Source organism: Anolis carolinensis, chromosome 2 (assembly GCF_035594765.1).
Source record: "Anolis carolinensis isolate JA03-04 chromosome 2, rAnoCar3.1.pri, whole genome shotgun sequence".
In the NCBI taxonomy this organism is placed as follows: domain Eukaryota; kingdom Metazoa; phylum Chordata; class Lepidosauria; order Squamata; family Dactyloidae; genus Anolis; species Anolis carolinensis.
In genome coordinates this window covers 277,278,627-277,305,329 of record NC_085842.1, presented here as the reverse complement: position 1 = coordinate 277,305,329, position 26,703 = coordinate 277,278,627, and the positions used below count along the sequence as shown (strand labels likewise).

The window sequence follows — 26,703 nt, the reverse complement described above, 5'->3', positions numbered from 1 at the left end:
AGATAATGACAAAGTGTGCATGAGTCAAACAGTTTTTCTATATCTGATGTATACAATTCTATGATTCTATGCTAATCCTCATCTGGCGTCCATGTAACCAGCATAGCATTCTTTGTTTCCAAGGGTGTTTTCAAAGTCTAGCACTGTATAGGATGGTAACTTCTGCTGTTGATCCTGAGCACATAATATTGCAGTTAAAACATTTCAAGCATGCTGGGTGGCAGCCCTGACTAAAGACTACCACATTCATAATCCAGGCCAATTCATAGGCCAGCCATGGCTCCTGGATGGCCAGTGTACCATACTATACACCTTTCCTAATGTTTCCTGAGATTTTATTTTCTAAACTGAAACACAATACAAGAGTATGCAGTACAAAGCAGATCTGGTTATAAAAATACAGGACTGTCACTATAGACCTCTGGTTTACATAGAGTTTTATTTAAATTAGTTGTGATACTGCGAGCTGCATTCTTTCCAGCAAATTTGACCATATAAAAATACTATGAAACTATTCTGTTCAATAATTACTAAGTAAATAATAATCCTGCCCCGAGCTACAACTGCTTTCTGTTCCTACTTATGCTTCTTCACTTTAGATTCCCAGATCTAAGCATATCTTGATTCGTCAATAATCTTGTGTGGAAAGAATGCTATCAGAATAACATAACAAAAACCATACCCCTTTTCTTATATCTCGAGAGCTCAAAGGGGATTTTCTTTGGGAGATCCTGAAGCTATTTTTCTTTACAAATGTTTTAACAAGACCAACTTGTACCTTCTTGAGGCACATCTGTTCCAAATTTTCTCCCTTAACGGAAAGGGCCACTATACACTTATTGCAAACCCCTGCTTTGGAGCTTAGGGGAAATTTGTTGACATATTTCAAGGCAAGCATAGACAAAACAGCATAGGAAAGAAGAGGCTGCCAAAAGGATAAGGGTTCAGCTTTGCTTAAACTAATTCCACATGCCCCATGAACCATTAACTGTTTTTTATTTCCCGTTCTAAAGATTTGTAGAGCAAATAATCTGGGCTAGAGAAAAGCCACACTTTTCCCAGTACGGTGCTGTGTTAGCAAATAGAACATGTGAACCACCGTCAGAGAATGAAAGTCTTAATAATCCATTTTTCAAACACTACTGGTATTTCCTGTTCAAACAAAGATGGTCTGTAACTGGAATCAATTTTATCCTCTGTATGGTTACAAATGCCAACTCTCTAGAAATAATTGTCCTTTAAACACAAGGTAAAACTGCAAACAACAGTTTTACAGCTATTTAATTTCTATTATGTGTTTGTGTGTGGTAAATTTAACCAAAGTGAGATGTTTTTAGCAGGTAAGCACAGTGAAAATAAAGTATCAAATTTGTTAGGTTAATCTTGTTATATGTCTGGAAGTCACATAAAGTAAAAGAAATCCATTGGGGTATGAATGGCTCTAGATTTGATTCTTAAACTACTTTATAATAAGCTTTACAATATAATCACTGTAATATGTTACATAGCATAATAAAAACCTTAAGTAGATCTTGGTTGATTCAGCGTATGATCCATACTACTGAAACAATTATGCAACAATATGAGGACAAGGTTTGTACTTGGTGTTCTTTGAAGATCTAAAAAAACCTGCTACTCCTATCATTCCTTTCAATAACTTTACTCCAAAATTAAGAGTGGGAAAACTTTAAGTTGGGATTTGCAGTTCACTAAAAACACTAAGTTGGGATTTGCAGTTCACAATGTCCACATTTGATTCTCCATATTTAGAAGACATGACAGTAAAAGGTGATGCATACATCTACTACAAACATCTTATGCCTTTTCTCTGACTGAGAATTATTTTCTCAGGTTATTCTGAAGGGGCAGTGGAGGAGGGGGAGGAAATACAATAATTAAAAATTAAAGAAATTAAAGAAATATAAAAACTTAAACATACATTCTATGCAATCATGCAAACATGGAATCAGAGTTGGAAGGGTCCCCATAGATCAGAGGTTCTCATCCTGGGGTTCCCCAGATGTTTTGGCGTTCAACTCCCAAAAATCCTAACAGCTGGTAAACTGGCTGGAATTTCTGGGAGTTGTAGGCCAAAAACATCTGGGGACCCCAGGTTGAGAACCACTGCCATAGATCATTGTATTCAACACCCCCTTCGATGCTGGGAATCCAGCTACATACTCAAAACAACTCTTGCTCAGAAAAAACATACAGGTGAATATGTATGTGCCTTCAAGTTGTCTGTCAACCTGTGGCAAACTCATGAATATCATAGGGTTTTCACAGAGTATTCAGAGGTAGTTTTGCCAGATACTTCCATTAGTATCCAATATCCACTGGATATCTCCAAGAACTAGATAGAACTGATGCTACTTAGTTTCCAAGATGAGATGAGATCTCAAGCTGACAGGTTACTTGGGTCTTTTTTATTTTGTGGGATTTTTGCTTTTTCTGCACACTGGGGACAATTAACAGAACAGTGCATTTAAATATATTTTAATTAACTGTATGCTTGCGTTTGGCAGTGTAGAGAAACTGTAGGGTAAGAAGCCATGACACTATACTATTTGAAGTAAAGGACAAGATAGCACCGTACTACATTCTATGGGCCAAAAACAAAACCAGACTTTATGTTGAGATTTTATTCCAGCATAAAAGATTGATCAGTTTCTGTCACAATCACACCCAAGAACACCAAGCTTGTTTAGAGATGACATAGCACAAAGTTGCCTCATTCTTTCTTTTGCCACATATTGTATGCTACACACAACTCTTTCTGAACAACCATATGTGGTTTAAACAAAAATAGTATTACAATCTTAACGCTATAAGCTCTCAATCATTCCCACAGTGGAGAAAAGTTTCACTGTTGTGACATAAGAAACAGATCAGAAGCTTATAGAATGGAAAGATCCCAGATGTTCCCAATTCTTGTGAGTTATTAAACATAGCAGCAATGTAGAAACTATTATCAATCCAAATGCAAACAAAACAAAAATCCTATTGAAAGAAATAACCTCTGGGAGAAATATCATCTGTTATGAACCCATACAGATATAAGTATACAGACAATTGCTACAGGAATAAATATATAACAAACCATGAAAGAAGCATATGCCAATGGAAGAATGACCTTACACATTAACTGAAAAATTGCAAAGGTGGAGAATAAGAAGGAATTTGAGCCAGAGAATTCATGAAGCAGAAGTACATCTTCATAATATCAATGTATTGCAATGATTTTGTGTACTGGTCCATTGGTATCTGTTAAATGCTCTGATCAATACTCCAATCCTAAAGCTGCTCTGAAAGTAAAGGTGTATATTTAGATGGGGCATACATAACATCAACTCATCACTGCAAATCATGACATTGCTGAAGTTACATGTGTAATAAGGAAAGGATATATTCCAGCAAGCTCCAGACTGGGAATATTAACAGGTTAACAAGTTACAATATTATTATATAAAGGACACCACTTTCAAAATGGGAGTGAGTAGTTAATCATTTGGGTAAGTTTATAGTTTATATGACTATTATACAACTGAAAAGAGGTAATGTAGCAATGCTGGATATAACAATAACTGAAATACCTTCAACATATACTAAATGATTCAGGTTCCTTTCTAGACAGATTATAGACGACAATGAATCAGATTAAGCATGATGTGTTATAATAAGTCCATGCCAATGAAAATGAAACAAGCCAAGATTCACAGAAGGATGATACATCCCTCATTTATATACTGTGTACAAACCTGAGTAGAAGAGCATATGTGTGATCTACAGGGCCCGAATAAGGCATCCATAATATTTAGATGGAAATGTACTGTTACATGAATGTGAACATGCAATGTATACTTCCAAAGAACTGTACTTGCAACTTTCCTTTTATACAGCATCACTTTTATGAAAACAAATCAGTATACAACAGATTAATTCCAATATACATTTTATATCTTATGGAGTCATACTTGGATGTGTGGTATTCAGAATCCTAGCAGACTAAACATGAGATGAAACACTACAATCTGTGGAGGAGGCCCTACTCTCTCCCCCCCACCCCCGGGTCACAAGCACGGCTGGTGGGAATGGGGGGGGGTGGCTTCTCCGTGATCGCTCCCTGCTTCTGGAACTCCTTCCCAAAAGAAGAAAAACCGCTCCCCTCTCTCCTCGCCTTTAAAAAGTTACTAAAAATACATCTTTGCACCCTGGCGTATGGAGAGGAGGAAGACTAATACATGTCGACATATAATATTGTCTAGATATATTAAACCCTGTCTAAATACTGCAACTGATTTCATGTCAGTTTGCTGTGTACAATCATGTTACGTTTAACCAAGGTATCAGCTGTTTTAAATTTTTCCTGCCTAAATTCATAATATGTGATTATGTTTGTTAGGCTGGTCTACTTATATATTTTTGGATAATTTCTATATGGTATTAAGTTCTAGTAATGGTTATTTTATTTTTGACTTATTTTGTTTTGATGTAATTTGTTCATATGTTTTTTTGTTGGCACTGAATGTTTGCCATAAGTGTTGGAAACTGCCTTGAATCCCTTCAGGGAGATAGAGCAGTCTACAAATAAAGATGATGATGATGATTAGCATGTAAATAACAACAGTCTCTATTGTTTTTTTATGTATAACAAATAATATTCTGAATGGGAAAGACTTCCGCATCTATGGAGGCTCCCCAGGTGACTAAAACCTGAAAAAATTAGGGTTTGAATTTACATGTTGAGCCTTTGCTGATAAGAAGAGACTCCCCCATTCAGAAACCTGACGACAACCAGTTCAATTGGATGACAGATGCTGGGACTGACATGTGAAAGTACATGAAAAAAATAAAACATTTGTATATTTTATTCCCCCAAAAAGACTGAGATAAACAGGTGTCTTCAGGGAAGGAAAAAAAATGAATGGCTTGATCTGGGAAAGTTAAAGGAGAAGACTGACTGCTACAGATAGAGAAGATCTTAATTTCTGATGTGTTCTTGTTATTGTCATGGTTATAGTGAAAGTCCTCCCTACCTTTCTGTTCATTAACCATGATATGACTGCAGACATACACACAAATAATTGGTAAACCAAGACTCTTATACAACACAAAGGAATAACTTTGGCTTGAGACAGCAGTTGAAGTTTGTTCAGATTCCATATTAATGCAGCTATTTTGAGAAAACTCTAAGCCAACTCTGAGAATGCTCTCCTTGTAAACTAATTCAGAATTCTGTTTTGGCCTGATCCTCTGTTCAAATGGACACTGCAAGTGTCTGGCTATCACAGTTACATCTTCTGATATCCAAATTGGATCCAACTGACCCTTCCTCCTACCTGGCCACTCAGATCCTCTGTTCTGATATCAGCAGACAGAAATGAAATGGTAAGGTGCTGACAGCAAGCTCCATGGCCAGCAGGGAGTGGCAGCTGCCATACAGAGGATGAGGTAAGGCCAATGTGGTCCCAGGCTAGCTGAACACTGGCTTTCGATTCAGCACAAGCTTCTCGATCTGGAGCTGCTCCAGGGCAAATATACATTATAGTAACCTGTTTGATGTAGACACAGCCTTGGATTGGGGCCTTAACACAAATATCGCCAAGTTTGTGATGTCTTCATAAGCTATTAAGCAATCAAGTTTGTTAAAATTAGGCTTTTGGACTACAGGTTACAGATTCCCCCAGCCAGGATGGCTAGATTTGGTACTCATGTTTGTTTGTCAAGGAAGAAATGAGTGCACTGGAAAGCAAGTCCCATCCCATCAAGGCAGCCCAGAAGGATACCATATTCAATAATATCAAAAGTTACTGAGAGGCCAACAGAACCCAAAGAGGCATACTTCTATGTCCAGTTCTGACTAGAGGTTGCTCACCAAGGTGATCAAAACCATCCCTGTCCCACATATCAGGCCTAAAACCAATTTTAAATGGATCTAGATAATTCATTTTATCCAGAAACTTCTAGAGCTCTGAGGTCACAACATACACAACTGAAATATTGAAGAAATAATTTTCTAATATGGTGACTTTTCCATTTATTAGATAGAATGGAACTCTGCTTGTTTTAGCAAGGCATTAATTATTTCCTCTCACTCTACCCACTCAGACAATATCCTCAGACAAATGGAAAACTGTAAATCCATCAAAAGAATCAGACAAAAATGTAAGGATTTCAATTATATACCCAATGATCCATTAGCTTGTTTTATCTGTCTGCAGTATGTATTTATATATTAAACTACAGATATTACCACTTAAGATTCTCAGTGAGAATTTTAAGTGGTAGATCTGTAGTTTAATATATAAAAGAACCCCAAAGTTAGCAGAAACAATGAACAAAACATAGGGTTTTCATATTCTGAAAAGTAAAAAAGGGACACATTTACCAACTGACTACTTCAAATTACCAATCATTTTGACAACTTTCACATTAAATATCCTATACGTTCTGAGCATTTGTAAGAGAAGACACCGGTCCTCAGTTGAGACAGTGCAATAGGTAGAAAATTCTTGCAACAGTACTGATGATGGAAGTATACTTCATCTCCGCCATCTTTCTCCTTGATAAGCCTCCCTCTCAGGACAGACAATGTGGATGGTCCTGGCAAGCAGAGTGGCAGCCCTGTCTGTCCCAGCTGGAAGTCAGTGAATCACTCACAGACTTTAAATGGGGCTGAGGATGGCTGCTTGGAGGATTTCCTGTGTCCTGACATAACCTGTTATGTCTCCCTTCCATCTCTTATTCTGAACTTTGCTACCTTACCATTTGCTTCCTCCTTTGAAAAAAAATTCAGGAAGAAATTTTAGCATTGAAAAAGAGGGCAGGTCCTGGAAAAGGAGGGTATGTGGTAACCTTATCCTATTGATCCAAATCTTCAACATGAATGCAATTGAAAGAGGACATTGGGTCTCCAATATGTGCATGTGGAAAACTCACCATCTTTTCTAGATACACATTTAATGTTACAAAAAGCATAATAACATTACATACATTAGACTCTTGTAAGATCAACCTAAACATCCATCTAGTCCTGCATCTTGTTTTATACTGTATGTAAACCGGAGGCTTTCAGCAGCTCAAAAATGTGACACAATGACAATATCAATTTCTTTCTCCACATCATGCAACAAAATTGGAAACTGAAAATCTTTATGAACTGGAACATGCAAGATACCTCAATGAGCAAACCTGAAAGTTGTAGTCTAGAAAAGTATGATTGGGCATCTCAATTCAGTTCTGAATCCAAATAAGCAAGCTGGATTTAAACCCGATTTTTCGTGGACTTAATTCCATTACGATCCAGAGTTCAAACCCAAATCAAGATTTGGAAACATAGACTGTCAGTATTCCCTCACTGACTTGGATTAGAAAACAAATGATTACAACTTTTTAAATTGTTCACACATTTACATAAAATGGGAAGAACCAGTAGAATTTAAAAAGGGGACTAAATCAGACAAATTTCAGTTAGATAATGCCAGACGTTTTTGATAGTTTTTTTTACAGTTTGAGCTGTAAGTTTTTGTAACACTGTTGCTGCTTAATCTTGGCAATTTATGTTGCTTTTTTCCTGATACTGTCTTACTATTAAAGATTAACTAAAATCAGATATGATAATGCTAATGTATTTTTTGATAACTTGAGTAAATACGTGTGCTATATTCAGTCTAAACAACATAGAGGGGTGACAAAAGGATAACAAGTGGAGGCAACTTGGAAGGGAGAGCGAGAATACGTTTTTCTATCTAAGGAACACAAGTTTTAAACCAGACAAATTAAAAAATTAACAACAACAAAGCAAACAAAAGACAATTGAACAAGGAATTAAAGTTAAGTAAAGACTGCAACAACTCAGATTTCAATCAACAATTAACCTACAGCTCTTGATCTGCTTTTAGTACAGGTAAATGTAGAAAACAAACAAAGATATATCAGAGGTGGTAACTGCCAAGCGCCTTCAATGAGTCATAAGCACTGTGCGTAGAAATTACTGGTGAGAATCTTATCAAGCATTGCATGAGAGAGCTGTCAGTGAGTAAAGCCTAGCTTCCTTCCCTCAATTTCATTTCACAACACAACACCATGATGGTTTTTTAGGCATCTGATGTGTTCCCATTTATTTTAATATTGGGATCTTAGGATCACCCTGACATCCTTGATTCTGCTCTGGAAGATCTTCTTTCCTGTTGCCTTTACTTTATTCTGTACTATACGGTGATTCATTTGTTTAAAAAAAGTATGTTAAGAAATATTTCCTTAGCTTATGTGTAGTTTATGCTATTAAAAGCAAATTTTACTAGACCTTCAAAAGTTACTCTTTTAGACAAAAACCCATGCCATCAGCAAGCTAGGGGATTCTGGGAGATGACAGAAAAATAAATTTCCCAAGCTCTAGATTTCTCTTGGGATGCAAACACTGACTAGGTTTATTCTCATTTGGTAAACTATTTGGAAATGAAATTGAGTTTTCCCTTCCCAAATGTGTCATGACATGACATTTTAACCAACTTTAATTACAATGTCTGAGATTAAGAAAAATTTGACATTCAAATACTGCAAAATCTAATTCATTTGAGGATTGCAAATATCAAAATAAAAGGTTCTTGTACTATGTGGTGTAGCAATCATTACTCAATGTCAAGGCACATGAACGAGTACATATGAAAACATTCATCACATCATATCTCACCTTCTACATTTGAAAACTGGTGCTTGAAATTGTTTTTTTTAACTTAAGGTGACTTTATCATAGGATTGCCTTGGCAAGATTTGTTCAGAGGTATTTTGCCTCTGTCTTTCTATGAGGTTGACAGAGTGTGACTAGCCCAAGGTAATCCAGTGGATTCCATGTCTGAGTGGTGATTTGAACCCTGATCTCTGGGTCCTAAGTAAGGTAGGTAAAGGTTTTCCCCTGACATTAAGTTTAGTCATGTCCGACTCTGAGGTTGATACTCATCTCCATTTCTAAGCCTAAGAGTCGGTGTTGTCTGTAAATACCCCCAAGGTCATGTGGCAAGCATGACTGCATGGAGCACTGTTACCTTCCCGCTGGAGCGGTACCTATTGATCTACACATGTTTTCGAACTGCTAGGTTGGCAGAAGCTGGGGCCAACAGGCAGAGTTCACCCTGCTCCCCAGATCTGAACCACCAACTTTTTGGTCAGCAATTTCAGCAGCTCAGCGGTTTAACCTGCTGCGCCAACGGGCGGGGGGGTCCCTCTGGGTCTTAATCCAACGCTTAAAAACTACTACACCACACTGAAATTTAATAAAACTCTGATTCCAGAGTAAACTCTGTGTCTTTAGTATTGAAATCTCAATGAAAATCTTCTGGAATAGCAAACTTTGAAAAGTAGATCAGCCCCAAGATCAGTACAGAGATCTGCAAAGTCTGAATTTAAGGAGAGGTACCACATTTCAATGGCATTCCTGAATAATCCTTGCCTAAGAAAACTCTACCAAGTTGTTGTTGTAAGTCAACAGGCGATTTGAAGGCATACATACACACATGTGTACACAGGACAGATTTGAATCTTCAATAGAAACAGTTTGAAAAATGCAAGCCATTTCAGACACAAATGCCCACCCACCCACTCCCCAGCAATCATTCGACTGCTTGGGTTTCTGTAAAAATATTTCCCTCCTGAAAGTACTTATGGCTTATTCCTGGGTATCTCACAAAGCAAACATCAACAGCTACAATATAAGAATTCGATGACAGCACTCATCTTCAACATTTGTCAGCTAGGTTTTGTATTATTTATTGTCTAGTAAATAAAGTTTAAATGCTTTTTCAGCCTTGGTTACAAACTAGCTACCCATTTTCAGTTCAACAGCAGGGAATAAAAGCTGCCATCATTTGATGTCTTTCCCCCCTCTATTCTTTGTGCCTCTTTTCCATGGATTTCATTATAACTACTGGAGGTATACATTGTCAGATCTAGGGCACAGCAATGCTAAATAAACAGGGAGGGGAGTTGTGAAATTTTTATGAATCTCTGAACTGGAATGGGAGACAGAACACATTCAACCTCCTGCACTTTTCCTCCACATCCCTCAAAAAGAAGCATTTTTTTCCCAAAAGATAGATGTAATCTTCTGTAGCAAAATCTTTTACTGTAATTTATTAGCACACATCCCTGTGATACTTGCATATTTCCCAAAGACTATGTGCTTACAAACTTTATATAAAAGAGTTTAGATATTTAGGACTGGTTCACAATAACTTACTCTTCCCTGAACACTAGCAGACAGAATAGCTTTTCTACAGTTAATGAAAGATGAAAACAAATGTAAGAATTGGCCACTGGAAAGTAACCATCAGAGGCAAATAATTTTAGCATAACCAGATGAAACTAATTGTTTATAAGCAAAGCCCTTAAATGTTACTTGTGCACATGGTATGTTTATTCATACAAGCAGAAATGTTATTTATTGTATGCTCTTCTCTCCCTTTACCTATGACATTTTGGACTAGCTACATCATGCATATCTACCACAGTGGCATAGTGCAGTGATATGTGTCTTCAAACTTTAGAATACAAGCATCAAGAAAAAGGAAAAATGAAAGCATTAATGCAGATTGTATACATGTGAACATGTGCTTTTCAGAGGGGATCACTCACATAACAGAAGCTGCTTTCTCTGGCCCCTTTCTCAGCTGAATAAAATCCCACTTTATCTGCTTTGAACTGGGATATATGGCAGTGTGGACTCAGATAACCCAGTTTAAAGCAGATGTTGTGGGTTATTCTGCCTTGATATTCTGGGTTATATGGCTGTGTGGAAGGGCCCTCTGTCACTATGAACCAGAACAAAACGACCACTATTAACAAGGATAGGTTTGAAATTACCATATATACTCAAGTATAAGCCGACCTGAATATAAGCCGAGGCACCTAATTTTACCACAAAAAAACTGGGAAAACACTGACTCCAGTATAAGCCAAGATACCAATAAAATTACATTAATTGAGACATCAGTAGTTTAAATGTTTTTGAATCTTTACATCAAACTGTAATTTAAGATATGGCTGCTCAACTCTGATTAAATCATTATTTTCATCTTCTTCAATGTAAATGTGCTTATGTATCCTTTTAATAATCATAGAGTGAAATAATAAATGTAATAATAAATAGAACAAAATAATAAATGTATTAATAATAATAAAAATAGAGTAAAATTAATGTAAAAGTAACAACAATAAGAGAATAAAATAATAAATGTAATAATAATAATTAATAGAGTAAAATAATAAATGTAACAATACCAATAATAATAGAGAAATATAATAAATATACCATATATACTTGAGTATAAGCCGACCTGAATATAAGCCCACCAGGACCCTCACCCGAGTATAAACCGAGGAAGTTTTTTTTTCAGTCCTAAAAAAGGGCTGAAAAACTAGGCTTATACTCGAGCATATGCAGTATATGATTCTTTCAAACTTACCAAGTAATGTTAAAGAAGACAATCACAATAAAGTTATTCCACCACATTGGTGGTTTTAACTTTTACAGATTTGATTTAAAATGCTCTCTTTAGGAATATCTAGGTTCTCCAGTTTGACTCCAATATCAACCTACTCTAGTCATGCTGGAGGACCCAGAAATTTCTGAAGGGAAGACCTCTCTAGACACCCCTAGGTTTGCTAATGCAATTCTATGGTCAGCTTCAAGCAGAAATTGACCATACAGTAATATTGGAAGAACCAGAAATTCCCAGTTAAATATTCTCTCAAATAAAAAACGAACAATTCCTAACTTGCATTTTTACATTTTCATTGGTGCCTTGTGCCCCTAACCCCAAAGAGAGTGGAGGCGTTACTGTACATACATACTAACTGTGCCATGGAAATCTTTCCATCCAGATTTTTCTTCAAGATCACCTGTATAATTCAGATACTACTGATTCCCAGTCTGATTCTACATGTGCTCATCTTAAATTCAAATTCTTTACTTTTCCTTTTTGGTTGTACCCATCCCAAATAGAAGATTCACTGAGTTCATTACAACATCAAAATGTTTCACGGTGGATTTACAAACATAAAACCTTTACCAGATGCACTGTGAATGAATACTGGATTTGTTGTATGTTCTAGACAATGGATAATAATTCCTATGCATTTGCTGAGTATATACTTCACCATTATTCCTATGCAATGTTGATTTTACTTTACTCTTACATTTTCGAACGAATAATGGAGACTCCCTAGAAAGGCTCATCAAAAACACTAGAGAACTTACTGTAAAAAGTCACTAACGTGCAAAGCTTTCCCACTAAGTCATTGCAAATAACTGTAAAATGCCTTCATTGTGCTATGCTAAAATGATGGGAATATAAGGAAGTTCCCTTGGCAACCGAAGGCAGCAAATCCTGATTGGATGCAGGTTAAGTGTTTTGTCTGAAATCTCTTCATACTACAGGGAAAAGGAACTGCATTCTTTGTTACAATATTTTTTTTCCTGGAATGAAAGAGAAACAGGAAAGTGTCCTTTCTTTTCCACTTGTGTTGCCAGACTAAAAAATGCTGGGATTCATCCTCCCTGGGATAAGGAAGCAGACAAAAAATGTGAAAGCAGTAAGCTTAATGCAAGAAGAGGTGAAAGAAGTATGTGTGGAAAAGACGAAATATGCAAGGTATGTTTCAAAGGGTTTTTTAAAAGAGAAAACACACTTATAACAAAGAGAATGACAATTAAAATGGATCAGTGGCAAACATGTGGACCACAATTCTTTCATGGATCAGGTACTAATTTTCTAGTCATATATAATAGCTGCTTTACCTACCGTTGTGTGTGTTTTAGTTATGTCCAGTGTAGGAAAGGCAACGGGCTGGACCTTCAGCCATTGCAGAACTGCTTCCATCTGGAGATTAGATGTGATAGGGAAGAGATCTCAGTAGGAAGCAGATCCAACCCTAATGTATTTAGACAGGTCAATTCTATTCAACATTGGAGAGTATGAACACTAGGTGTTTTATTACATCAGATGCAAGAATGGTCTTATAAATATCTGGTGTCCACAACTAGCATTTCTATAATGGTCAAGAACCTGGCATCAAACAGATAGAAAGATGTGGCACCTGTGTACTCAGGGAGACCCATCTAAACAGATCTAGAAGACTTAGCACAGGTTGAGTATCCCTTATCCAAAATGCTTGGGACCAGATATGTTCAGAATTTCATTTTTTGGGATTTTGGAAAAATTGTACATACACAATGAGATATATCTCAGCCACTCATGTGGACAATTTTGGGCCATCCTGGACTTTCAGATAAAGGGTATTCAACCTAACTACCCAAAGAAAAATTAGTCCTACTACTGGGAAATTGGCTACTGTCTTGTGCCATACTTGTTCTCTGATATTTACGAAACATGTTAGGAATATGTTATAGGATTTGGCCACATGGTCTGTGTGCTAATTATCTCCCTCCCTTCCTCCTCCACCACCTCTTCCTTAGCCTATTTTATCTGACATTTTAGACAAATATTGTTTCCTAAAGCAACTAGTATTATTTTTAAAAGATGCAGCATTGACATTAAACAAAATGAAACAGGGAACAGTTTATATATGGTAATATTTTCTACAGCACTCTTAATTAAACATCTACCCTAATTTCATTATCTTCTAACTAAAATCTCTAAGCAATGCCCTCCATCACAGATGATTATTTTTGAATACAATCTCAAAAAGTGGAGAACAAAAGAGGAAAAAACACTTATAATTGAAGTCTGAGGCTTTCAATACAAAAAAACTGAAGGGAATAACTTATTTGTAATAGGTAAGCAAGTATGGAATAAATACTTCATTGTTACTAACACTTTCAGCTTGCTTCATTGCCACTATGAACATTTTAATAAAAAAAAAGTAATTAGGGCTTGGTGATTTAAGAGGAAAGAATTCTAAAACTATGACAGTGATGACTTAATATTGCAAATTATAGTTTTAGTACAGGTAATTTAGCATATGAAATTGCAGTTCTAATTTCTTTCTACAGGGCAAAAGCAGAAGATATGTACTTGTGGGGGAGGTCTCTAGATTAAAAGGGAAAAATCACTTATACAGAGAAACCCTTGCAAAGATTAACAAATGGAACTACTACTGTAGAAACTCCTCTAAATATGTAGAACATTGATATTTCAACTACATGATTGCCACTCTATATTTATTTGGCAGAAAGTGTTTCTGAAGGAATCAGTACATTCAACTGTATTTTTATATCTATCTATCCATCCTTCTTTCCATGGAGACACATTATGTAGGTGTGTTAAAAATAATCAAACAATGTTAACTCAGCAAAGGAAGCAGCAGAATATGAATTAAGATTTCCCTGGAGGAACTCTGACAATGCTGAGTGGCAAACAGAAAAAGTCACTGTAAAATAGAAACTGAAGTATTGCTGCAATTTGACTCTCTCTATGCTTATATCTTTAAGAAAAAATAATTATCTCTATCACATAGAGAAAACACTGTGCCAGGACTTGTGAACATGAACTTCCCAGGACTTGTGGAATGGGGCTGTGATGGATCCTCTATCCAGGTTGGCCCATGGTTCCCACCCTTTTGACTCCTATCACTTATTTTACCCTTAAAACCCTCTGCTAGTTCTTAGGGTCCAAAGTGGAACTAAAAATGGACAAGTAGATGTATTGACTTCTTCCCCTTTCCATCGATACCTATTGTCTCTGATGCTGCTTTATGCCATTTTAATAGGAATCCACAAGCTTCATAGTGCATTTGTGATTTTCCTCAGTTTTGCAGGGCTTGCAGTCACTAAGGCAGCTGCTGATGTGGCAGCAAACAACCCTCTCATAATCAAATTCATGAAAATGGTGGGTCAACTGTACAGTATTATGTAAGATCTCAGTTTAAAACAAAGCAACACTCTCCCTGAATTCGTTCCATATTTTAGCACCCATCAAACCAAATCCTGTGTACAGATCTTATCATTTTTCTATTCATAAGTAGCCCTATCTCATCTGTTCCTATCTGCCACATTCCTATCTCTATTTTGAATTTGTCCTCTCCACTATTTCTTACTAACCCCATCTGAGTGATTTAGACAAGCCTCCAGGTTTATATTCTTCCCCACCTTCACTCCTATCCCATGCTTAGTATGTCTCTCACAGCATTTCAGGCACTATAATTAGCTGACTCTACCCAGACTTGCCTAGCTCCCCTCTTCACAGAGATCAACAGTTATGAGCAACACTAGACTAGAGATGGGAAGGCCTGGAAAAATTGCAAAAATACCAGGTTTTGTATCCATTTTTGTCCAAAGCCATTTTTCCCAGAAAAATTGAAAAGTGTGTAGAATATGTTCTTTTCCAAAGATAAATAATATAGCTATGACATGGAATTCAAACTATATAACATGAAGACCTTAATGACAGATGTCTGAGACTTTTTGTTTCTACACACTTTTCCCCAATTTGAAAAAAAAACCATGAAAAAAAAACTATCTCTCCCCCCCCCCCCCCCATTTTTTCTGTTTTTTTCCACAGGCCTTCCCATCTCTACACTAGAGAGTGCCTGCTCTTCCCCTTCCCCAGTGGAACTAAACCTGTAATCCCTCTGCATATCTTATGCTACAGCTTTTTGGTACCAGAGGAAAATAAGTATTTTTAAAATTTCTGATAACATTTCAGGAGGAGAAGATAGGCAAGATCCAAGGAGAGCTAGAATTCCCCATTCACAAACACATGCAGACTACAGCAGTCTATTGAATGAATGAGTGGGAAGGAGCAAGGAGTTCTTCTCCATCTCAGCTTGAAATCTGATCTGGAGAAAAATACAGTACAATAATACTTATTTATACTGAAGGGTATATTACACACCAAGGAACTTGATATCACAAGGTAGGGATTTCAAGCTACTCCAAATACATTCACTTCTGGGAACTTCCATGAAACCCAGCTTTGCACATTACAAAGGAAAAAGAAGTCACTTGTGCTTCTTCTTTTACCTCCACTTACTGACCCCATAACCATGAGGAATGTGGCACACTACTGCTAATACGACTGCTGATGAGAGTCTCATTCCACACTGTAAAGAAATACTATGCATGCTCTCACTTCAGCCACAAGCTGTGAACCATTACTAGAGGTGTTAACAATGGTTTGTAACTTTGACCATGCCCTTATTTTGCTTACCGTTTCACTCTATGGTACATCACCTTGGGGCCAAGATTTGACAGACAAATGCTTTAAATAAAATAAATAAATGCACAAAAATGATGAATGAAGTGGTCCGCATTTTAAAGTTGTTGTTGTTGTTTTTTTTTAAAAAAAACACCATATTATTCTTCTGATTAATCACAAGTTTTAGTTTAGGAATTATTAAAGTGAAAGAATTAACTATATTTGGAAATGGATTAAATGGAGTTTTTATTGTGACTTCCATTTATTCGTTTTCAATAGTGATCCTAACTGAAATGAAGTCCATGTGTTGTGAACATCATTATCCTTGAGATGAAAAGCAATTGCTAATTTTTCTACAGTTTGGACACTGCTATCTAAGGAAATGGGCAAAGTGAAAAAGAGGAAACATTTAACTATTTCAGACAGGATACCAGTGATGCGGGATTCTGGAAAAAGCAATAAGATTATATCTCTGAGCCCAATTACTTTACAAATAACCTATCTATAAAATCAAATTAATCAATCACTAATGCAAGTTCATTTTCCCATGTGTAATCTAGAGATAAGGGAGTCTAATATTAGATTTCCACTGACATAACTGCACCAGTCTGATCTGATTTAGTAAAATATGGTACAAAAGGCAACACATTTTCCTTGGATAGGGCACACTGAAATATAGGAAGAATTGCCAGTGTATGAAATCCAAGGAGCCAGAGACAAAGATCAGGTTTTGATATGAAGTCAGTGAAAACTCACTTGTTAAGTTACCGCAGGCACTAAACATTGCAATAAGCAAATCTAATTCCCAGAGTAATTATTTATACAGTCAACAGACAGCACTATGCTATGGAATATATAGCTGCTTATTGGCTTATCACAGCACCTTGCTTGTACTGAAAATATTCATATTTCTGATCAAATTGACAGCAATTGCTAATAAAGACATCCCTTATTATTAAATTATTAAACTGTAAAATAAAATTGGCTTGCTTTGTTCCATAAATTATTACCAATTGTATATCTAAATAAATATTAGCTTTCTCTATTTGAAAATAATTTTAATTTTTTTTAAAAAGTTACTTCCACAAACCAAAATCTAATAGAGTATTCTGTATCCAGTGTTACAAATATACAGGTTTGTTACCTTTCTTCAATGGCATCTTCATGGAGCATCTAAAAATGCTAGTTTTTTTGGGCTCCTGGGGTGGGAATAGTTTATATAAATGGACACAGTTGATGTTTAACTAGAGTTATGGCTTAGGAAAACATGGAATCAAAATTGTTGTTCAAATAAGGTAAAGGTAAAGGTTTTCCCCTGACATTAAGTCTAGTTGTGTCTGACTCTAGGGGTTGGTGCTCATCTCCATTTCTAAGCCAAAGAGCCGGCGTTGTTCGTAGACACCTCCAAGGTCATGTGGCCAGCATGACTGCACAGAGTGCCATTACCTTCCAGCCGGAGGGGTACCTACTGATCAACTCTCATTTGCATGTTTTCGAACTGCTAGGTTGGCAGAAGCTGGGACTAACAGCAGGAGCTCATACCACCCCGAATGAGCAGGAGCTCATACCACCCCCTGAATTTGAACTGCCGACCTTTCAGTCAACAAGCTCAGCAGCTCAGTGGTTTAATCCGCTGCGACACCAGGGGAGAATAGAAGAACACATGCCAGAAATCACTGTGACTTGAACATGTGTAGCCACATTAACCACATCACATTCAATTCATTAAGGCTGAATTGAAAGACTTATTCTTTATCTAGATGGCTCTGGTTAGGGGTTAAGATAATGTCAACCAATTATATATATAGCCCCTACACATTTTGCCTAAAAATTATTATTTACAGAAATGATAATTCTTTAATAAGGAAAGCTACATCTGGGGCAGGGAGCTCACAGAAGTTGGAAGAAGTCCCCTTTCTCAATGCAGGATCTCCAGCTAGAACATCACCACTGATAGCTGTCCAGATGCTTTCTGAAGATGTCTAGAGGACACTCTACCACCTTTCTAGGCAATTGTTTCCATTGCTGAAAAGCTCTCACTGTCAAGACATTCCTCTAACATTCAATCAAAATTTACCCTTCTGTAACTTAAAACCACTAGACCTACCCTCTGAAGAAGAAGAGAACAAGTCTGCACCCTCCTCTTTGCGGCAACCCCTGTGATATTTAAAGAGTATGGTCATGTTACCTCTCAGTCTTCTCTTCATTAAGCTGAACATACCCAATTCCTTCAACCTACTGTAGTTTGGATTAACAATAGAATTTAGGCCTAAATCTTTCATTAGCATGGCACACAAATACAGCCAATGGCAAACTAGCACAGTAGGAAAGTATTTGGTATTTAAAGCATTATTTTTCACAACACAAGTGATCAAAAATATATTGTGGAATGTATTAATCACACTTCCAAGGAATTTTCCTTTGACTCTCTTGCTGCCTTTCATAAAGTCAGAGTTCATGGCTGGTAGATGAGGCAACTCCTAAATATCATTGTTTCAGATAATTAGCTATTGAATATGGAGGTGTATTTCCCTTTGCTGAGGAAACAATTCTGTCACCTCAACCAGGACGTGATTATTCCCTACATGCCCAACACTACACACACAGCCATCCAATGCTAGACATTTGTTGAAGTAATGCTTACTCCTGTAATCAGGAAAATACATAGTGAGTAGTGATGAACAGAGGATTGGTCTGAAAGCTTTTTCCACTAATATTCCCTTTACCTTTATTTCAAATGCTTTGCTTCAAAATGTTTTATCTCAATTTGGAGGGACAATTAATGACAGGTTTAACCTAATATACATAAAATAATCCTAGATGCAGAAATATACATTGAATTATTTATTTATTTATTTATTTATTTATTGCAGCATTTCTACCCCGCCCTTCTCACCCAATGAGGGGACTCAGGGCGGCTTACAATATAAAATGCATATATAAACAATTACAATAACATTTTAATTCAATTTAAAAATTTGATTACATTAAAACATTCATAAATACACATATAAATATGGTGTCATCTCATGTTTAAGGTACAAGGCTACGGGAATATTTTTGAAGTACATTTTGTATTGTTATATTTTGTGTGAGTAATCATGTGCCCTCTCTCACACGACTGAAATATGTATTCATTGAGAGGGATTTTAATTATCATGAAAAAAATCTTTTAAAAAAACCTCAATCTTCTCCTGCACAGTTAATAAAGTAGAAACATTGCCTTCATCATGACTTCTATTATATCTGGATTACCTAATACAAGGATTACCGTTATCTACACTATTCTGAAAAGGAGTGAAAAACCCACTGGCATGAATGAGACTAATTTATTCAATAGTTTGCAAACCCTTAGTCCCAAAGAGACTAACACAAGTCCAAATGTGATCTTCTCAATGCCGAACTCAGAATGGTTACCGCAATTTAATTCAGAACCATACAGTGCTGCTTTTGATGTCAATTGCCCTGATGTGAGATCAGAAATGCTTGCTGCATGATGATGGATTAAGACTGCTTTTGCAAGTGATGCTTAGAATGATTTCCAATTATTAACACTTTAAAGAAAATGTTAATATGGCTAATTTTGCATTTAACAGGAAAGGCAGCTTTTAAAAAACTAAGAATGACAGTCCCTAGAAATATTGTAGTAAAATTTGTGAAGACACATGCCTCGTTATTTGTTGATTGCCTTTTAAGTATAATTAGCACCACTTCAAGCATGTCTTGGGAAAAGCCAAAATTACAAAAGTAAGTTCTTTTGACCAACGGACTATAGAAACCAAACAGTTTCTTAGTTTTCTTTTACTCCCTGATATTGCCGATCTCCTCCTCTCTACCAAGTCATGGATCCTAGTAATGGAGAAACACCACAGGCATTAATCTATGTTTATGTTGTGTGTTATTGTGAAGTTGCAAGTCTGTGTATTAATAGCATACAAGATGGCGGCTAGGCAGCAGGAGCTGTGATGGGTTCCGCAAGCTCAAAGTTTGGAAACTTACATCTTTCCAGGCCGTCTGGCCTTTCCAACTCCCCTGACTCCTGTCTGTGTATCTGGGGAGCTAGGGTACTGCTCCAGGCAAGGTCCCAGTGGGTTCGCTCACTGGTTTCAAGCGGTGAAAAGAAGGAAGCAGGAGGAAGCTTAGGAGGGAGCCATTTCCAACACTGCGGCTGCTCCCTCGTCTCCCCTCCCTTCTCTAATATTTTTAGATTGTGTTTGTTGTTTCTCTCCCCCCCCCCCCCCACCAGACCGGGGAGAAGAGAAGAGAATTAGTTTGCCACTCTGCCGAGCCAAGGGGTGGCTCTTTTGCCAGGCTGAATTGTATGGGCTGCAGGAGGAAGAAGAGGATCGAGGAGCAGTCGCGTGGTCACCACTCCATAATGCCGGCCTCTTTTCTCTCTCTCCGCAAACCCCTGGGTCCTAGCTGCCGCAGCCTTGCAGCTCTGTTAGTTGGAGGGCTTTAAGGCTGTCCCCAGCTCTTCCTAACTCCAGCGCCGGGAGAGGCTTCTCTGGAGGGCCTTCTAGTGGCCCAAGCGGCATTCGTGCAGCACGTGCGGCCTTCAAGCGGCCTCCAAGTTGGTGCTAGCAAGTAGGCCAAGCCAAGGGCCTCTTTCAATTTTGCCGCGTGACCATTTCGCCATTCTGCTGTCCCTTCTCCACCCGCTACCCCCCTGTGATTGCTTCCCTCTCTGTTGCTGCTGCCGCACCGGGGCAGCAAGTTTGACCTTCGAGAGGAGGAAGAAAGGAGGAAGAGGATTGGGAGCTATTCTTGCAGCCACCATTATCCAGCTTGCGGCTGTCCCTCCCTCTTTCTTGGCAGCCTCCACTGGGAATTTACTGACGTTGCTCTTGAGAGGCCGCCTCACCGGACCGGGAAGTGGCCTCCACCAGGGACTACCGTCGCCGCTGCCCTTGAGGGGCCACCTCGCCGGACCGGGAGGCGACCTCCTTTGGCCATGGTCTTTCATCGAACAGATCCACCGGACCCACTATGATCCTCATTAGGCCACCTCACTGGACCGGGAGGTAGCTGCAGAGCCAGGCTGCAGCACAGAGGCCAGAGAAATAAATTAGAGCAGAGGCTGTGAGGAGATGCTGCAGTGAGAATTCCCTGTCCGCGCTACATCTAGCCGTCAGAATGTTTATAAGGACTATACCATCGTCCCCATATCATCCCATACCTTTCTGGGAGTTCTTTCTGGGCCCAAGTGAAATATCAAGATCTGGGGCCTCCAACTGAGCCGGGCAGAGATCCTACATAAGACTACATCTTTGGCCCTGCTGTTTGATGAGTCAGCCTGTTAATCCACCTAGACTGCTAATCCACCTAGAATGAAGGGGCTTGTGTGTGGTCTCCCCACCCAACCTTCCACTAGACTGATCTAGCGTCCTGCTCCATCTAGAGATGCACTGCTATCACTTTATTGACTACCATCTGGACTAAGCACTTTATCTAGCTGTTATAATTAACTGTTTTAACATTCTATGATGAACTTTTCCATGCTGGTATGAACTGTGTTTAACCTATCAATTTGGAGCCATGAGTGGGGGGTTGGGGTGGGTTGCCTAAGAGGCTTGGGGAAGGTGTGCCTTATTATGTGCCTTATTATTGACTTACAGAATAGCCATATTCTGACCAGGGTTATGTCGAAGCGCAAAATCACTTTATCACTTAAAGAACTGTATAACGCTACAGTAAGAGCTAAAGCTTCTGGCGCTTTAATTGTGATTTTATTACTGTCCCTTAGTTTGTTGTTCTACCTCCCCCACCCCAGTGATTCTATTTTAACAACTCATGAACTGGATCCCCACCCTTAGCAGTTTGCACTTTCGGGAACAAACAAGAAGGGAGGGACTTAAAGAACTTCCTAGTGCACTTTACATTAGTAACTCGCAAGTGGGGGAAGTGGGGAAAGAGCTGCACCCAAAGGAGAGTGGAGTGAGATACAATTTAAACAGGGATTTGGTTTACACCTGAAAGCTAGTGCCAGTTCAATGACGGAAGAAGGGGAGAGGGACCATGTAGGGGGAGGGGGGGTGTCCACTAGCCAAAGGGCCCCCATAGAGGTAATTCAGGGGAGGGGGAGATAAGGGAAAGAGAGGCCAAAACTGATTCGGCCTAGGGAGAGGAAGAGATTTCTTGTAGATTTAAAACAGCCTCCTGATGTGGTAAACTTGGATACTTAGGTTGGCGGTTCCTCCGGATTAAAGGTGGTGTTCTTGAATGCCAGGTCTGTAAATGGAAAAATAGCAATCATCCAAGACCTCATCTTGGATGAATGGGAAGGCCTGGCGTACATAACGGAGACCTGGTTGGATGAGGCGGGTGGGGTTAATCTCACCCAACTCTGTCCTCCTGGGTACTCCGTGCAGCACCAACCAAGATCTGGAGGAAGGGAAGGCGGTGTTGCAGTGGTCTATGAGGAGTCTATTCCCCTGACCAGGTGCCCTATTACGCAGTCAACCTGAGGGTGGGTGACTGGGACAGATTAGGGATTCTGTTAGTGTACCGACCACTCTGCTGCACTACAGTCTCCCTACCTGAGATAGCAGGGGTGGTCTCGGGCCTGGCGTTGGAGTCCCAGCGGCTTTTAGTCTTCAATGTCCATGCTGAGACCATCCTGACTGGCGCAGCTCAGGACTTCATGGTCACCATGGGGCAGTCTCAATTGGTATCTGGTCCCACCAACAGAGCAGGGCACACACTTGACTTCGTTTTCTACCAGGGATGGGAGGAAGGTGGTGGTGTGGAGGAGTTTACCATCGCTCCTTTGCCATGGACCTACCACCACCTGATCAGGTTTAGACTTGCTGCACCTTGTAACCTCTGCAGGGGTGGGGGATCTATTAAGATGGTCCGTCCCAGGAGGCTTATGGATCCAGAGGGATTCCTGACCTGACAGCTCTTGGGGAGTTTCCCGCCACCTCGGTTGGTGATCCTGCTGATGCCCTGGTCTCTCTCTGGAATGGGGAGGTGGCCAGGGCAATAGACACGATCGCTCCGGAAAGTCTCAAGTACCCAAGCTAAACCATCTCCTTGGTTCACTGAGGAGTTGGCAGCGATGAAGCGAAAGAGGAGGGAACTAGAGCGTGTGTGGTGTTCAAAGCAGAACGAATCAGACCGAACACGGCTGTGTACCTACAGCCTACCTGCATATGCCGCAGCAATAGATGCTGCAAAGAATGTTTTCTTTGCAGCTAATATTGCGTCCGCAAAAAATTGTCTGGTGGAGCTGTTTCAAGTTGTCAGAGGACTGTTAAATCCCATCACCCAAGATGGGATCCCTGACAACTTGGCAGCCCGCTGTCAGAACCCTGGCAGCAGAGCACCAATAACCTTACACAGAGGCCAGTCTCTATCTAATATCTTTATTAAAGAAATATATAAAATCAATAAAAACAAGTGAAGAATATAGTTCAGAAGCAGACCTTTCAAATGAGGTCAAATATAGTCCAAAAATATATTGTCCAATAAATGATATTAGAGTTCAAAGTTTTAATCCACTTGACCGAAACACACACTTTGCCAAGCAATAGTGTGGGGAAATAACAGAGTCTTAGAGTCCAATGAAGCTTGACAACAAGGCTGGAAATAAACTTGATTCTTGGCTAGATCCGTGACTGGAGACAAGGCAAACATGAAGCATGAAACAGAGTCCGTGGTAAAACCGTGAGACAGGGCAAGGCTTGAAGCTTGATCCGGGAAGCAAGGAACTGGGATTACGAAGTCCACACACGATCTCTCTCCTCAAGCTGATCAATTGACTCCGCAAAGAATCCCTCGCGACAAACACCTATATTGGGTCTCGTTTTCCCGCCAACAGAACTCTTTCCCTAGAGAACGGGAAACGAAACCCAACTCTGTCCAGATGCAAGACTCCTTAGAATTTCCCAAGGGAAGCAGACTTAATCAGCCATTTGTTTGGCAGCGATTCTCAGGCTTCTCCGATTAGCCTCCCTGACTCCCCTGTCTTTAGAATAAATTTCCCTCCTGGGAAACGGAGGGGAGTTCTGCCCAAGGCCTGTTTGGCTGAATTCTTGAGGGCAAACATCAACATCCTGCAGGTGAAGAGACTCCGGCTCTTGCTGAACCGGCGAAAACCCCATGTTTTCCTCTTCGTCTGCCACAATAGTACTAGGAACAGGACTACAAGGCCCATGAGTCATCACACCCGCTGCGAAGCATTTGCTTGATTCTTTGCAGACAAAGTTGCTCCGATCCACTCCGGCTTTGACACCATATTAACGGCAGTCTCCGAGGATGTAACATGAGCACCTGCTTGTCCTATTTTGATGGATTCTTTTCCATTGGTTCAGCCTGAGGATGTGGACAAGGTGCTTGGAGAGGTGAGGGCTACCACATGCATCCTAGATGCCTACAGATTCTGGCTGATAAAGGAAGTCAGAGGGGTTATGGCTGAGTGGGTGAAGGTGGTGGTGAATGCCTCCCTTCAGGAAGGCATTTTTCCAGTGAGCTTTAAATTGGTGGTGATCAAACCGCTGTTGAAGAAGCCATCACTGGACCCCACTCAATTGGACAACTTTCGGCCCATTTCCAATCTCCCCTTTTTGGGCAAGGTCGTGGAACGTGTGGTGGCCGCACAACTCCAGGCATTCTTGGTAGACACTGATTTTCTAGATCCAGTACAGTCTGGCTTCAGGCCAGGACATGGTACCGAGATAGTCTTGGTCACGTTACTCGATGATCTACGCCAGGAACTGGACAGGGGGAGTGTGTCCCTGCTGGTTCTGCTGGACCTCTCAGTGGCCTTCAATAGCGTCGATCACGGTATCCTTCTGGGGTGCCTTGCCGCGATGGGTCTCAGAGGTACTGTTTTGCAGTGGCTCTGGTCCTTCCTGGAGGGGCGGTCCCAGATGGTGTCATTGGGGGACACCTGCTCGACCCCACAACCATTGTCTTGTGGGGTCCCGCAGGGGTCAGTACTGTCCCCCATGTTGTTCAACATATACATGAAGCCGTTGGGAGAGATCATCCGGAGTTTCGGGGTGAGGTGTCATCTGTATGCAGATTATGTCTAGCTCTGTCACTCCTTTCCACCTGTCACTAAGGAGGCTGTTCAAGTCCTGAACCGGCGTCTTGCTGCTGTGTCGGACTGGATGAGGGCAAACAAATTGAAATTGAATCCAGACAAGGCAGAGGTCCTCTTGGTTAGTCGCAGGGCCGAACAGGGTATAGGGTTACAGCCTGTGTTGGACGAGGTCGCACTCCCCCTGAAGACACAGGTTCGCAGTTTGGGTGTTCTTCTGGACTCATCGCAGAGCCTGGAACCCCAGGTTTCAGCGGTGGCCAGGGGAGCATTTGCACAACTCAGACTTGTGCGCCAGCTGCACCCGTACCTTAGGAAGTCTGACTCGGCCACGGTGATCCATGCTCTGGTTACATCCCGTGGATTACTACAATGTGCTCTACGTGGGGCTGCCTTTGAAGATGGCCTGGAAGCTCCAACTAGTACAACGGGCAGCAGCCAGATTGATAACTGGAGTGGCATACAGGGAGCGTACTACTCCCCTGTTAAGCCAGCTCCACTGGCTGTCAATATGCTACCGGGCCCAATTCAAATTGCTGGTCTTGGCTTACAAAGCCCTAAATGGTTCTGGTCCAACTTACCTGTCCGAACGTATCTCCTCCTATGAGCCTACGAGAACTTTAAGATCATCTAGGGAGACCCTGCTCTTGGTCCCACCTGCCTCACAAGTGCAGCTGGTGGGGACGAGAGACAGGGCCTTCTCAGTGGCAGCTCCTCAGCTGTGGAACTCTCTCCCCAGTGATATCTGGCAGGCTCCATCCCTTCTGAGTTTTAGGAAAAAAGTAAAGACTTGGCTTTGTGTCAAGCATTTGATGAGTGAATTTTGTTGGCTTTGACCCGGTCCGGATTAAGGTTCATGCACAAGGTCTTGTGGACGAATGGCTCAAGTATTTTATATTGTATTGTTTTAAATCTTTTTATTGTACTTTGTTAAATTATCTAATTGTTTTAATTGCTTATGTTTTATCTTCTTGTATTGTATATTGGAATTGAATTTTGCCAGACTGTGAGCCGCCCTGAGACCCTTCGGGTGAGAAGGGCAGGATAGAAATGAATAAATAAATAAATAAATAGTTCCTTAGTGACACCAGGGAAGAATAATTTTAAATTCCAAGATGGGGTTTGACCAGGTAAATCTATTCTGATTTGTATGAAAGGCTTTAATTTTTGATTGGCTAGAAGTGACATTTTCTAGGGTGAATTCGAGGAATTTGGACTAAATGAAAGAAATTGTTATGAGGTTAAAACAGCAGCATTCTCTTCCTGGAAGTTTCAGGGTATTTCCCAATATTTATTTTAGTGTAAAGAACCAATTTATATTCTGTACAATAAAGTTTCCACTAACAGTTTGGATTCAGGGTGGTGTCATCTCATGCTTAAGGTACAAGGCTATGGGAATATTTTTGAAGTATTGGTGACAGTGGATATGAGTCATAGTAAGAAACACTGCAATATAGTGGCAGAGAACACAGGGAAGGAAAATAATTTCCCTCTCCTTTTAAAGTA

The 26,703-nt window shown here is 39.7% G+C and overlaps 1 protein-coding gene across 12 annotated transcripts in view; it reads right to left on the bottom strand.

Annotated features, from left to right (window-relative positions):
• Positions 1 to 26,703, bottom strand: part of mctp1 (multiple C2 and transmembrane domain containing 1) — a 269,865-nt gene that overhangs the window by 11,718 nt on the left and 231,444 nt on the right. For 7 of the 12 annotated variants that reach the window (XR_010003922.1, XM_062974224.1, XM_062974216.1 and 4 more), the window contains one exon: positions 12,798 to 12,875. The exons of the other annotated variants lie outside the window; for them this stretch is intronic. Coding sequence is in view for 6 of the 7 variants with exons in the window: in XM_062974224.1 (XP_062830294.1) it covers positions 12,798 to 12,875 (78 nt within the window). In the remaining variant the exon portion in view is untranslated. The remainder of the gene's footprint in view (positions 1 to 12,797; positions 12,876 to 26,703) is intronic. 12 annotated transcript variants of the gene reach the window in all.